Source organism: Oryx dammah, unplaced genomic scaffold, assembly GCF_014754425.2.
Source record: "Oryx dammah isolate SB20612 unplaced genomic scaffold, SCBI_Odam_1.1 HiC_scaffold_10, whole genome shotgun sequence".
NCBI lineage: Eukaryota > Metazoa > Chordata > Mammalia > Artiodactyla > Bovidae > Oryx > Oryx dammah.
The window spans coordinates 66,539,371-66,550,947 of record NW_024070194.1 but is presented as its reverse complement, the minus strand read 5'-3'; the positions used below and the strand labels follow the sequence as shown (position 1 = coordinate 66,550,947).

The 11,577-nt window shown below is 43.1% G+C and overlaps 1 protein-coding gene across 4 annotated transcripts in view; it reads left to right on the top strand.

The window, feature by feature from the left end:
• Positions 1–23: 23 nt before the first annotated feature.
• CDC123 (cell division cycle 123) overlaps positions 24–11,577 on the top strand; it is a 45,837-nt gene continuing 34,283 nt past the window's right edge. Inside the window, exons 1-4 of one of the 4 annotated variants that reach the window (XM_040248472.1) lie at positions 24–440; positions 5,685–5,756; positions 9,882–9,939; positions 10,394–10,426. In XM_040248472.1, coding sequence (XP_040104406.1) covers positions 367–440; positions 5,685–5,756; positions 9,882–9,939; positions 10,394–10,426 — 237 coding nt within the window. In that variant the 5' untranslated portion in view covers positions 24–366. The remainder of the gene's footprint in view (positions 441–5,684; positions 5,757–9,881; positions 9,940–10,393; positions 10,427–11,577) is intronic. The other 3 variants (XM_040248474.1, XM_040248475.1, XM_040248473.1) reach the window with 3 other exon arrangements.

Genomic DNA, 11,577 nt, shown 5'->3' with positions numbered 1-11,577 from the left:
CAGCCCCCGTCGGTGACCTCGCCGCAGAAGATTACCTTCCGGGGTAGAGTCCGCCGCTAGGCGACAAGCGCTGCGTTTCGCTACTTACAGCCCTCTTCGGAACTCTTCCAGAATTCCTCTCCCGCGGCCAGCACTTTGTGTGTGTGTGTACACTAAAAGCACGCCCAAGGTTCTTTTTCTCTGCCGTGTGTGTGTAGTACACTAAAAGCACGCCCCAAGTTTTTCTCCGCTCCTTCCGCTTGCCTCACAGACCGGAAGTGTCCTGAACCAAACCAGCTCGGCGGGCACTTCCGGGACGGGAGACCAGGGTTCCGGGAAGGTGCAGGGAGGAGAGGGAAAGGCGGCGGCGGCGGCGGCGGCTGGAGAATGAAGAAGGAGCATGTGTTGCACTGTCAGTTCTCCGCGTGGTACCCGCTGTTCCGAAGCCTCACTATCAAGAGGTGAGACTGGAGGTTACGCCGGAGCAGTGGGCAAAAGGGGACTGCAACATTTGGGGCGAATCCCAGCTCCATCAAAAACAAAACAAAAAACTGCAGGCCCGGATGGGAACACCAGGGCCAGATTTCGACTTCCCAGTGGTCTTTTAGAGTCGGGAGAGGAATGAAGTCGATCCGTGTTTGCCGTGCGTCGTGTTGTGCGTCAGGGAGGGTGCTGGACAGGTAGGAGGGCCACGTCGTGGCTCAGTGAAGGTCAGAGGCGGGCTGAGGAGCAGGTGAAGCTAGTTCAGGCTTGGGAGTTCGCCATTCCTGCCTTTAGAATTGCCAGTGGGGGAAGGTGATCAGCGAACTGGGTAGTCTGGACTTTGCTATTGACTAACTCTCCAGGGGGTGGGGCGTGGGGGCTTAATAGCTTTTGGTCCCTGTCAAATGAGAACAGTGAGACCCAGCCTCAAATTCTATTGTCAAGCTCCAGTATGATAGTGTTAGTGGAAAGCCTCAGTAGAGTATACTGATGCGAAGAGCCAACTCCTTGGAAAAAGACCCTGATGCTGGGAAAGAGTGAAGGTAAAAGGAGAAAAGGGCTGCAGAAAATGAGATGGTTCGATAGGATCACTGACTTAATGGCATGAGTTTGAGCAAAGTCCAGGAGACAGTGAAGGACAGGGAGGCCTGGCATGCTGCAGTCCATAGGGTCGCACAGTCAGATACGACTTAGTGATTGAACAACAACAGCAAATGTATTGTTAGGGAAGGAAGCCATCTGGAAGAGGAGTGGAACAGTATTTGTTTTCTAGTTCTCTGGCCCACAACAAGGAATCCATGCCCTGTTTGCAGGGCAAGCAGAGGATTAACTGTTTTCATCCTTCACCCGGTCATTCAAGGTAATGTAGGCAAGGCAGCTAGGAGAACATCCCAAAATGTTCAAAAGCAGTTGTGACATCTGGAGTGTGATGCAAGGGTAGTCTTTCCCATGCTAAGGTGAATAGCTCAAAGAACTGCGTATCTGTGGGGAGGACTTTCTGTCTTTTGCCCTGTCCCCCTTTGGCCCTAGATTGCTACTAATTAGATAGCAACCCTTCCTTTTTATTTTGGGTGGGGAGTATGAATACAGAGAGGGAAACTTAAAATCCTGAGTATTTGGAAGAACATAAGGAGGTTATTCACAAGATAATTCTTTTCCATCCTGTTATTTATACATGGAATGGGCTCCCAAGTTATCCAGGGTGTGATGGAGGTTAGAGCAGCTCGAAGAAAGATAAGCTTTGCATTTGAAGATGGTTGGAGTAGCACTAAAACAAGGAAGAGGTTTAATAGCAGCAGTGGACATTATCTTCCTACATGATATACCAATCCTCCATTATCTTGCATAATTGAAATAGGCTTAGGGTCTGAGATGATGCTAGAGTTATTTATGTCATGGTGTGACAGAAGGTATTTTTGTGAACCAGTCAGACATTTTCACACAGAGTTCCCTCAGAAGTGTCTTGTATTTTGTGTGTAGACACCTTTTGTCAACTCAAGGAAATTTTTCTTTGCTTCAGCAGTGAAATATAATGGTCAAGAATTGGACTCTAGAGTCAAGACCATCTGTCTGCCGTGGGAATTTTGGTTCCATCAGCATCTTATGAAAATGGCTTAATCTCTGTAAGCCCTGTCTGGAAAATTGAGAAAATAATAGGATTGTCATGAGAATTAAATGAGATAAAGCATTAAAAATGCTTGGCACTCTTTTTGACATAAACACACAAAAAGCTGCTTGTTTTTAATGTGTTTGATTTAACCAGAGGTTAAAATATTTTTAGTTCACTTAAAATATGTGCCATTCATATGAAGCTGGGAGTGAAAAGTAAACCAAGGAGGGAGATTTTCTTACCAGTTCACAACTGAGCTGTGTTGCCTGAGAGTATTCTGTGTCTTTGCACTGTAACTCTGGTCAACTTAGTTCTGTGTGACATCACTGGAACGCAACACATGGTACGATGTCCCTCTACGGCCAAGGTCATTCTGGTGGAGTTGAGTTAGGTTTGTCATTGTCAACTTTAATGCCAAGAGACCATGGACTCAGCCTTATTATTTGGCATTTATTAATCATGGTTCAGAAATGATTATGCAGGTAAAAACACAGAATCTTTTTTTTTTTGACACGTCCTAGAACTTTGACTCAGGACTTCCCTGGTGGTTCAGACAATAAAGCATCAGCCTGCAATGCAGGAGACCCAGGTTCGATCCCTGGGTTGGGAAGATCCCTTGGAGAAGGAAATAGCAACCCACTCCAGTACTCTTGCCTAGAAAATCCTATGGAAGGAGGAACCTCGTAGGCTACAGTCCATAGGGTTGCTAAGAGTTGGACATGACTGACTGACTGACTTCGCTTTCACTTTCACTTTACAAATAAGTAGCTAGGTGACTTTGGGTCATCCACTCTACCTTTCTAAGTGTTTCTTTCCTCAAACATGAAAGTTATGAATAATCTCCTAAAGGCTCTTTTAACCTCCATTCCATTAGAGTAACTTGTCTGTGTGTATAGAATTATATCGACTTGATGGACTAGGTCATTACATTTTTTACATCTTTCAGTTGGGCCTCATGGATTCTTTTTTCTTTTGAAATTTTATGCATTTATTTATTTTTGGCTGTGGTAGGCCCCCGTTCCTGCGCCAGCTTTTCTCTAGCTGCAGTGCGCGGGCTTCTCGTGTTGCAGAGCATGGACTCTAGAGTGCCTGGGCATCAGTAGCTGCGCCTCCAGGCGCTAGAGTGTGGGCTCAGTAGTTGTGGTGCTGGGGCCTAGTTGCTGCACGGCATATGGGATCTTCCTGGACCAGGGATCGAATCCCTGTCTCCTGCATCGGCAGGTGGATTCTTTACCACTGAGCCACCAGGGAAACCCCAGCCCTCGTGGATTCTTGGCTGCATAGTGAATTTTAGTGACAAAAAAAATTTAAGTCAACAGTTGGGTTAAGTACGCCGGGCCATGGCTTGTTTATGGCCTCAGTTGCTCAGGCACGGTTCCTTTTTGTTGTGAGTTTTGGTGGCGTTTGGTACGTCTGTGCTTGGTGCAGCACTTACGTTACTTGAGGTTTTTTTTTTCCTTTTGTAGCTTTTCCCACTCCTAGACATCGAGTTCTTAACTAAGTCATCTAGGATTCCCCGACTAAGGTGACATAATTCAGGGTCACTTCATTAGGGTGACTTTAGAACTGTGACCGCAGGACGGAGGGACTCACGAGAACTGTCAGTGTTGGCTCATACCTGTAAGAGCTGTAGACCCTCCAGAAAGGACAGATATGCAGAGAATTCACAGTTGAATCAAACAGTACATAGATGTTTTGAATCCAGTCAAGGGGTGATGCATCCCGGAGGGAACGAGACCTGAGAATTAGCGTAATTCAGAAACAAGGGACATGGACTCCTAAATCACCCGCGGACTCAGAGATGTCACTGACATAGAAGAGGGCCCTCTCTGCTCTCATCATGGTTGGGAAAATCACCCTACATGTCTGGGAATGGGTATTTCTGCCGATACTTCTCAGTGTTAGGCCCCTGAGGAGGTAAACTTCAGATTCTCTTGTGAAGATCATGTCCGATTCTGTTGGGATGACACTGTTGGGTGAGTATTTTAACCCCAGGAAGAGCTAGAATTAAATATAGAGTGATGAAATCATCCAGACTTGGAATTTTTTCCCTGTTAACTTTAACATCCTTAAGAATTTGCCATTTTGAGGACAGTTAGTATATATGTAACAGATGTGTTTCTAACTTAATTTGTGTCATTGGTTTAGAATTGTGATACATTAAAATACAAAAAATTTTTTAAGTGTTTAAACAGTGTTGGAACATTTGCAAGAACCTTAGATTCACTATACTTACAGTTTAATTCTCTGGTTTTATAAGAGTTAAATACTTGGAAAACTTTATCTGTAATTAGACAATTGACATATTTTAAAAGAAAGTTGAATGGATTATTTTATAATAGAGTTTAAAAAAATTTTTTTCTTTTGGCCATACTGCATGGCTTGTGGTATCTTAGTTCTCCGACCAGGGATTGAACCCAAGTCTATGACGGTGAAAGCCCAAGTCTTAGCTATTGGATTGCCAGGAAATTCCTGAGAGTTATGAAAATTTAAAGCAACTTTTAAGTTTCAAAGGCTCACTTGAAATTGGTTAAAATTTAGCAGCTTTACAAATAGACTAGTAAGATTTGTTAGTTGAACTTAAAAGACTGAAGAAGTAGGCTTTTGAATGTGAAATTGTAACTTTGAGAAATCAAATGTTAATTTCTAAAACTGAAGTAGCCCATGAGTAATCTTTCCTGTGTAATCTTTCCAAAACCGTCTGTAATGTTACAGAAAACTTAATAAATAAATGAAGCATACTATTACGAGTCAATGATGGTTTCTCTGAACATACGTAGGCTGCCATCGTTTTCAGTTTTTAAAAAATACATGCCTCACAAGCAAAGTAAGGACATTATTTTAGGTATCTGTGCCAGAATTTTTTGATGATTTATCATTACAAAGTAAAAAAAAAAAACAAATTATCCCATCTGTTTTTCAAGTGATATCAAGTGTGGCTTTGCCATCCCTTAATTATGATCGTCTGAAAACAATTCACCTGAAGCGTGCCCAGGTAGGCAGCCGTGTACTCTAGAGATGAGGTGAACAGAATGCCGTCACAGTACATCCCAGCGTACTGAGAATTTTCGACCTTACACTTCCATTGCCAACCAGAGGTGCCCGGATCTTAAGCCTGCTGCCACCCTGTATCTTAGAAGGTGGTCAGGTGCTGTTGATCTTCTGATTTGTTTGGTCATTTCCTGTGTTGCTGCAAATACCTGCGGGGCCTCCAATTTCTTAAAGGCACATAACCCTTGTACTCAGAATTCTTTTGAGCTTGTTGCCTTCATACTGTGATTTCAGTCCAGTTCTTTGGATTTGGCTGTTTTCGGGATTTTTTTTGGTTTTGTTTTTGTTGTTGTTGTTGCTGTTTTTTTTTTTTTTTTAACCTCAGAGTCAATAAGAGTAATTACATGCACCTAATTTAGTTTATTGCAACATTTATTCATACTATTCTAATTTCTAGTCTGCTGCTGCCAAATGTCCATTATTAACATTTCCCACTTCATATTAAAATAAAGGGAGCACGTAATTCAGAAATTGAGTTTGGAACTTTTTCTCTCTGCTTGTGGCTGGTCTTTTAAAATGATGCCCTTTTTTTGGTATGTGCATTTTTTTTTTTTTTTTTTAGTGTCATTCTTCCACTTCCTCAGAATGTGAAGGATTATTTACTCGATGATGGAACTCTGGTGGTTTCAGGAAGGTAAGCATGTCAGAAAAACGTTCTTTAAATTTTAGCATAAGGAAATGTAATGATTCACCCTCAACAATTAATGTGTAAAGTACATTAGCTTTGGCCCCATTCTCTCCTCTTTTTCTTTCTAGTTAAAATTATGTGCTGATCTTTGTCCTATATTCCTTGTTAATTCTCAGTTGATAAGATTTTCAAAATTGAACACATCCTCTGCTAATAATTACAGTCTGTAAAATTGAGTAATTCCTTTCTTCTCTTCCTGTAGAAAATGGGTATGGTAACTATTCCTCTTGTTCAAGTAGTTCTTCTGTATATAAAGGAAAGTACTATGCTTCAGTCTTTTTAGTACAGACTTGAAAAAGTTTAAGAATCATGTACTTTAATGACATTCCTATTTTTTCATTCAGATCTCTGCTCAGAAGTCATGTTATCTAAGTGTTCATCCTTCACTTTCCTTTGTAAAGTAGCTTAATGGTAACCCTTGCTGATATGTCACTCTCTTTTATGGAATTCTAGGTTGGATATAATTTTCTCTTAGAATTATTAAAAAAAATTTTTTATCAAGCTAAAATACACATAAAATTTACCACATTAACTATTTTTAAGTGTACAGTTCAGTGGTATTAAGTACAGTTATAATGTTGCAGCCATCACCGTGCTCCATCTACAGAACTCTTGTTATCTTGTAAAACTGAAACTGTACCCTCTGAACACTTAACTCCCCAACCCGCCTTCCACCAGCTCTTGATAACCAACATTCTGCTTTTGGTGCCAGTGATTTTAACTACTGTACGTGCCTCACATAAGGGGAATCATGCAGTAGCTAGCTTTATTGCACTTAGCATAATGTCCCCCAGGTTCATCCGCGTTACAGCACGCGTGAGAGTCCTTGTTAAGGCTAAATACCACTCCATTGTATGGTTTACCGCATTTTGGTGCATGTTTTTTTCTCCTGACCTCACTTAATTTTTCTGCATAACCCTTATTTCCCTCCATCATTCCTTTAGTCATTCTATTAGAATGCAGTCTTCACGAGAACAGAGACTTGGGCAGCTGTGTTCCCAGCCCTTGGAACAGTGCCTGATATATAATAAGTGCTTGACGAACATTTCTTAGGTAAATGAACTTAGAAATATAATTAGAATTGTGTGTGTTTTACAGTAACACTAATTTTACCATTTTGTTGTTTAGTCACTGAGTCGCATCCGACTCTTTTGTGACGCCATGGACTGTAGCCTGCCAGGCTCCTCTGTCCATGGGATTTCCCAGGTAAGAATACTGGAGTAGGTTGCATTTCCTTCTCCAGGGGATCTTCCTGACCAGGAATCGAACCCACGTCTCCTGCATTGGCAGGTGGATTCTCAACCACTGAGCCACCGGGGAAGCCCAGTTTTACCATATATATATTATATATCTATATATATATTTTTTGGTCTGATGGATCTTCTGTGTAGCTTCCTGGATTATAATTCTGTTTCTGGTATTCTCAACCTGGTAATAACCTGAAAATTGTTAGTTTAGAGCCTCATTGATGTGGAATAATTGCAGGATAAAGCAACAGAATAGATAGGCGAGTCTCAACTTTGGGATATTTACAGACATAACTTTATTATTTTCCAATATAGAACACATAATAAGCCTACAGAATGGGAGTGTAAAGAAAATGCCTCCTGACATTAGAAAGTCCTGAGCAGACGTCAGTGCTCTGAGCACGTGGAAGAGCTCCTACAGTGTATTTCATTGGCCAGATGTGTCTTCTCTCTCTCTGGAGAGTCCTTGGTTTCTGACCCAGGCGTCTACTGTCTTCTGCCAGATCCCATGGCACCATGGCAGGCTAACTTGTTAGCTTGCGAGTGGGGTGAAATCTCGGAGCCTCGCTAGTGCTCAGCACTGGGCGAGTCTTCTGCAGGTCCTTCTGAGGTCACTCAGTTGAGGTCAGCTACTACTGTAGTCGTTCGGTGGCTCAACGTAACTGGCTGGTTTTAGGATGGCCGCACTCCTGTCTGGCAGTGAATGCTGCCTGCCAGCTGGGCTTCTCTTTCCCTGTGATTCCTCATTCTCAGACTCCACTCCGTTATGTGGTGGAAGCAGCATTCCAAAAACATGGGCAAGGAAGCTGTAAAGACTTTGACACCAAGACTTAGATCACATGGTGTCCCTTGTGCTGCGTTGTTGGTCCCAGTGAGTCTTGAAGTCAGTTTGAATTAAAAGGCTGGGGAAATAAATAATGTTTCTTGATGGGAGGGGTGGCAGAGTCACACCACAAATGGCATGTCAGGAAGGGGAGAGCTGTGGCCGTCTGTGTACATCATCTAAGGCTCTTGTTGTCTTTCTCACTCGTTGTCACACGTACTTGGTGTGGGCTCTTTCATTCTAGAGACGTACGTTTCTTGGTTTTAGAACCTTTAAAAATATTGTATCTTTGATCATTTCCTCTTATTTTTTTGCTTCTCTTTCTTTCTTTTTAGATGTTAGAACTGCCGGGTTAATTCTCTGAATTTTGTCATTTCTTCTCTGTTGTCCCTTTGTTCTATTTTATGGAAAGTTTCCCTAATCTTGCCTCTCATTCTATTGAGTTTTTAAATTTCAGCTACCATGTTTTTCCTTTTATACGAGTTCAGTCTTGTCTTTTCTCATGAATGCAATATCTTCTTTTATCTTTGAAGATATTTGTGGTTTTTAAAAATATTTTTCATCTGTTTCTTTTATTGTCTTTATTCTGTCCGTGTACTTTTCCTCCTTTCAATTAAAAGACTCTTTTCTCATCTTGGAGCCTTTTATAGGTCTTCTAATGATTGTAGGCCTTTATTCATATTTAAGAGTAAGGGACACACACACACAATCTTTGTGTACTAGTGTGGGGCTTGTTGACTAAGAGTGCCAGCAATCAACAGGAATTAATGGCAGATTCCCAGATGGCAATTATCTGTAAGTCTTTCCTCTGGGATTGTCCAGCATCTACAGAGACAAGTCCTCTAATCTGTCTATATCAGGGAGCAGGGAGGGAAGAAGGGGACTAGAGGTCTCACTCTCCTGAGTGTGACTTCCACTTGTAACTGTTGTTTTGTGGCATTTCACCCCCATATTCATTGGGGGCATTATGCACCTTACCCTCTGGTCCATGGAGGGTGAGTTGCTGGGGTGTGCCAGGTAAGGAAGACTGGACGTGTCTTCTTGCTCCTGTATGTACTGTACATGCATCACCCCTTTCAGAGTGGAGCTGTGGGCCCATCATGTATGATAGCTCCAGGGGCAGCCTGTTGCTCACTGGGTTACCCTCTCACTGGCTTTCTCTTTTCCAGACTTCTGTTGCCTCTTTGCAACTGTCTCTCTTTGGTCCTTTTTGCCCTTGTGATATTTTAAATCTCTTTAGTAGCATTTCAAGAGGGAACCTAGGAATGGATAAGTGTCCGTGATTAACCAGAAGCCTCATCTTTCCTTTCTCTTGTAGTTTCTTGGTATAGATCCTCTGCTGGTTTCTATTCTGGTTAGTGCTTATTTTTTGATGATGTGATCGAGTTCTTTGTAGCCAGTGGTTTGTGGTTGAGTGCTGAGAAGCGGCGGGGGCAATGTCCTCTCTCTGAGGTCTTTCAGCCTCTGCTTTGCCCGCAGGGGTGAGGATTGGCTGCTAGCGGCCCTTTTCAGCCCCTGCTTCGCTCACTGACTCTTTCTGAGACAGCGTGTCTGACCATGTCTTGCCCCCGTGCCCTCCAGCAGTGCCAGTCCCGACCCAGGGTGATTCCTGCCAGCAGCCTGCACGCACTGTCTTCACTGTAAACAGAAGATGTCCAGCTGTGCCCACAGGGTGTCCATCAGCTGCCCGAAACTACTCCCCCAACAGCTCCTGCTGTGTCTCCTTGGTCTTGGGCAGCACTTTCTCCTGTTGAGATTCAGAGCTGGTTCTTAGTGTCCTCCAGGGCAGAGTTTGAGATTTTCTTTCCCCCGTTGCTAGTGATTTCTGAGAAGAAGACAGGACGTTTTTATTCCACCATCTCTTACTAAACGTTCATTGTTGTTAATTTCAGGTTGGTTTTTATTAGTTTCTTCTTACATGTATATGAACACTCAGCACACCTGTAATCATGACTGCCTGGCACCAAGGCTTTCTCACGCTCAGTTTTTATGTTCTTCCAGGGAAGATCCACCTGCACGTTCTCAGCCAGACAGTGATGATGAAGCTGAAGAAATACAGGTTGGTTCAAAATACTATGGGGCTTCCCTGGTGGTGCAGAGGTTAAAGCATCTGCCTGCAATGTGGGAGACCTGGGTTCAATCCCTGGGTCGGGAAGATCCCCTGGAGAAAGAAATGGCAACCCACTCCAGTATTCTTGCCTGGAGAATCCCATGGACAGAGGAGCTTGGTGGGCTACAGTCCCCGGGTTGCAAAGAGTTGGACACGACTGAGCGACTTCCTGTTCCATAGACTGTCCTAATTGAAATGATCTCTGAAATGGTTCTGGCTTAGAGATCTTAATGTACATTCAGTAAAGTCAGAAATTCCATGGAAACCTCACTTGGACATGTACTTTGTGTTCAGGAAAAGCTATCTCCTGTGTGTGTGTTGTTTTTAGATGGAGCACTGCTTTTTGGAAGCCGGGAACACTGTCCATATTTAACATTCTCTTTCTGTCCTCCTTCCCCTGCAGTGGTCGGACGACGAGAACACGGCCACGCTTACGGTAAGAGCAGTGCGGTCTCAGGACCGCCCGGTGCCATCCCATGGGGCGCTTCTGGGTTTCAACACAGATCACTCTAAATTCCCATTTAGTCACCATTTCAAGCTTTTATTTATTATTTTGAAAAATAACTTAAATCACTCTTCTTAGGCAAACTTCAATAGCAAAATTAATAACGTGTGTATTTATCAAACTCTGCTTAGTTCTAAAAACAACACAGTGATGTCATGGTAGGAATGAACGGATGAACGGACCCAGTGCCCTGATTATGGGCAATCTGAATACTGGTTTCCACTAAAAGGAGTTGAAGCTCCTTGGAGAAATTCAGGACTGGGGGTGGGCAGGTAAAGAGGAGCCTGTAGGAATTTGTGCCAGAAAGGAAGAATGGTGCAGACATGATGCAGAGGACCCGGCCAGCTCGATGGGCTCCCACTGGCCACATATGTGAACATCATAACAAAACCATGATAATAATGGACTAGCATTCGACTCTACGGTCCTATACTGACATAAACAAATGCTTAAATTCGACAAATGAAACAGAAGAGAAAGCCTTTCCCTATAGTAGAAAATTCGACACCAACTAATAATTGAGAAGGAATGATAGAAATCAGCATTTACAGCCATTTTAGTAATAATGGAATAGATGTTAAAACTTGTGGGTGACTATTCAGTAAGAGTATTTGAGTCTTCTCAAAGTATGTCCACCAAAATTACTTGAAAGAAAGTGAAAGTATTAGTCACTCAGTTGTGTCTGACTCTTTAAGACCCCATGGACCGTAGCGCACCAGGCTCCTCTGCCCATGGAATTCTCCAGGCACGAATACTGGAGTGGGTTGCCATTCCCTTCTCCAGGGGATCTTCCCGACCCAGGGATTAAACCTTGGTCTCCTTCATTGGCAGATTCTTTGCCAGAATCTTTACCATCTCAGATTCTTTACCATCTGAGCCACCTGGGAAATCAAAGTTACTTACTGGTTACAAAGAGAAAGATAGCATCTTCCGGTGGAAAGACCTGTCAGCAGCATGAGCAAAGTTAACCTTGTCGGCGAAGGGACACGCCTGCATTGCCTGCCTCCTGCATGAGGCTCAGAGGGACACCTCACCTGCCAGCAGTGCGCAGCCTGAGTCCAGCCGTGAGGAAATGGCCAGCA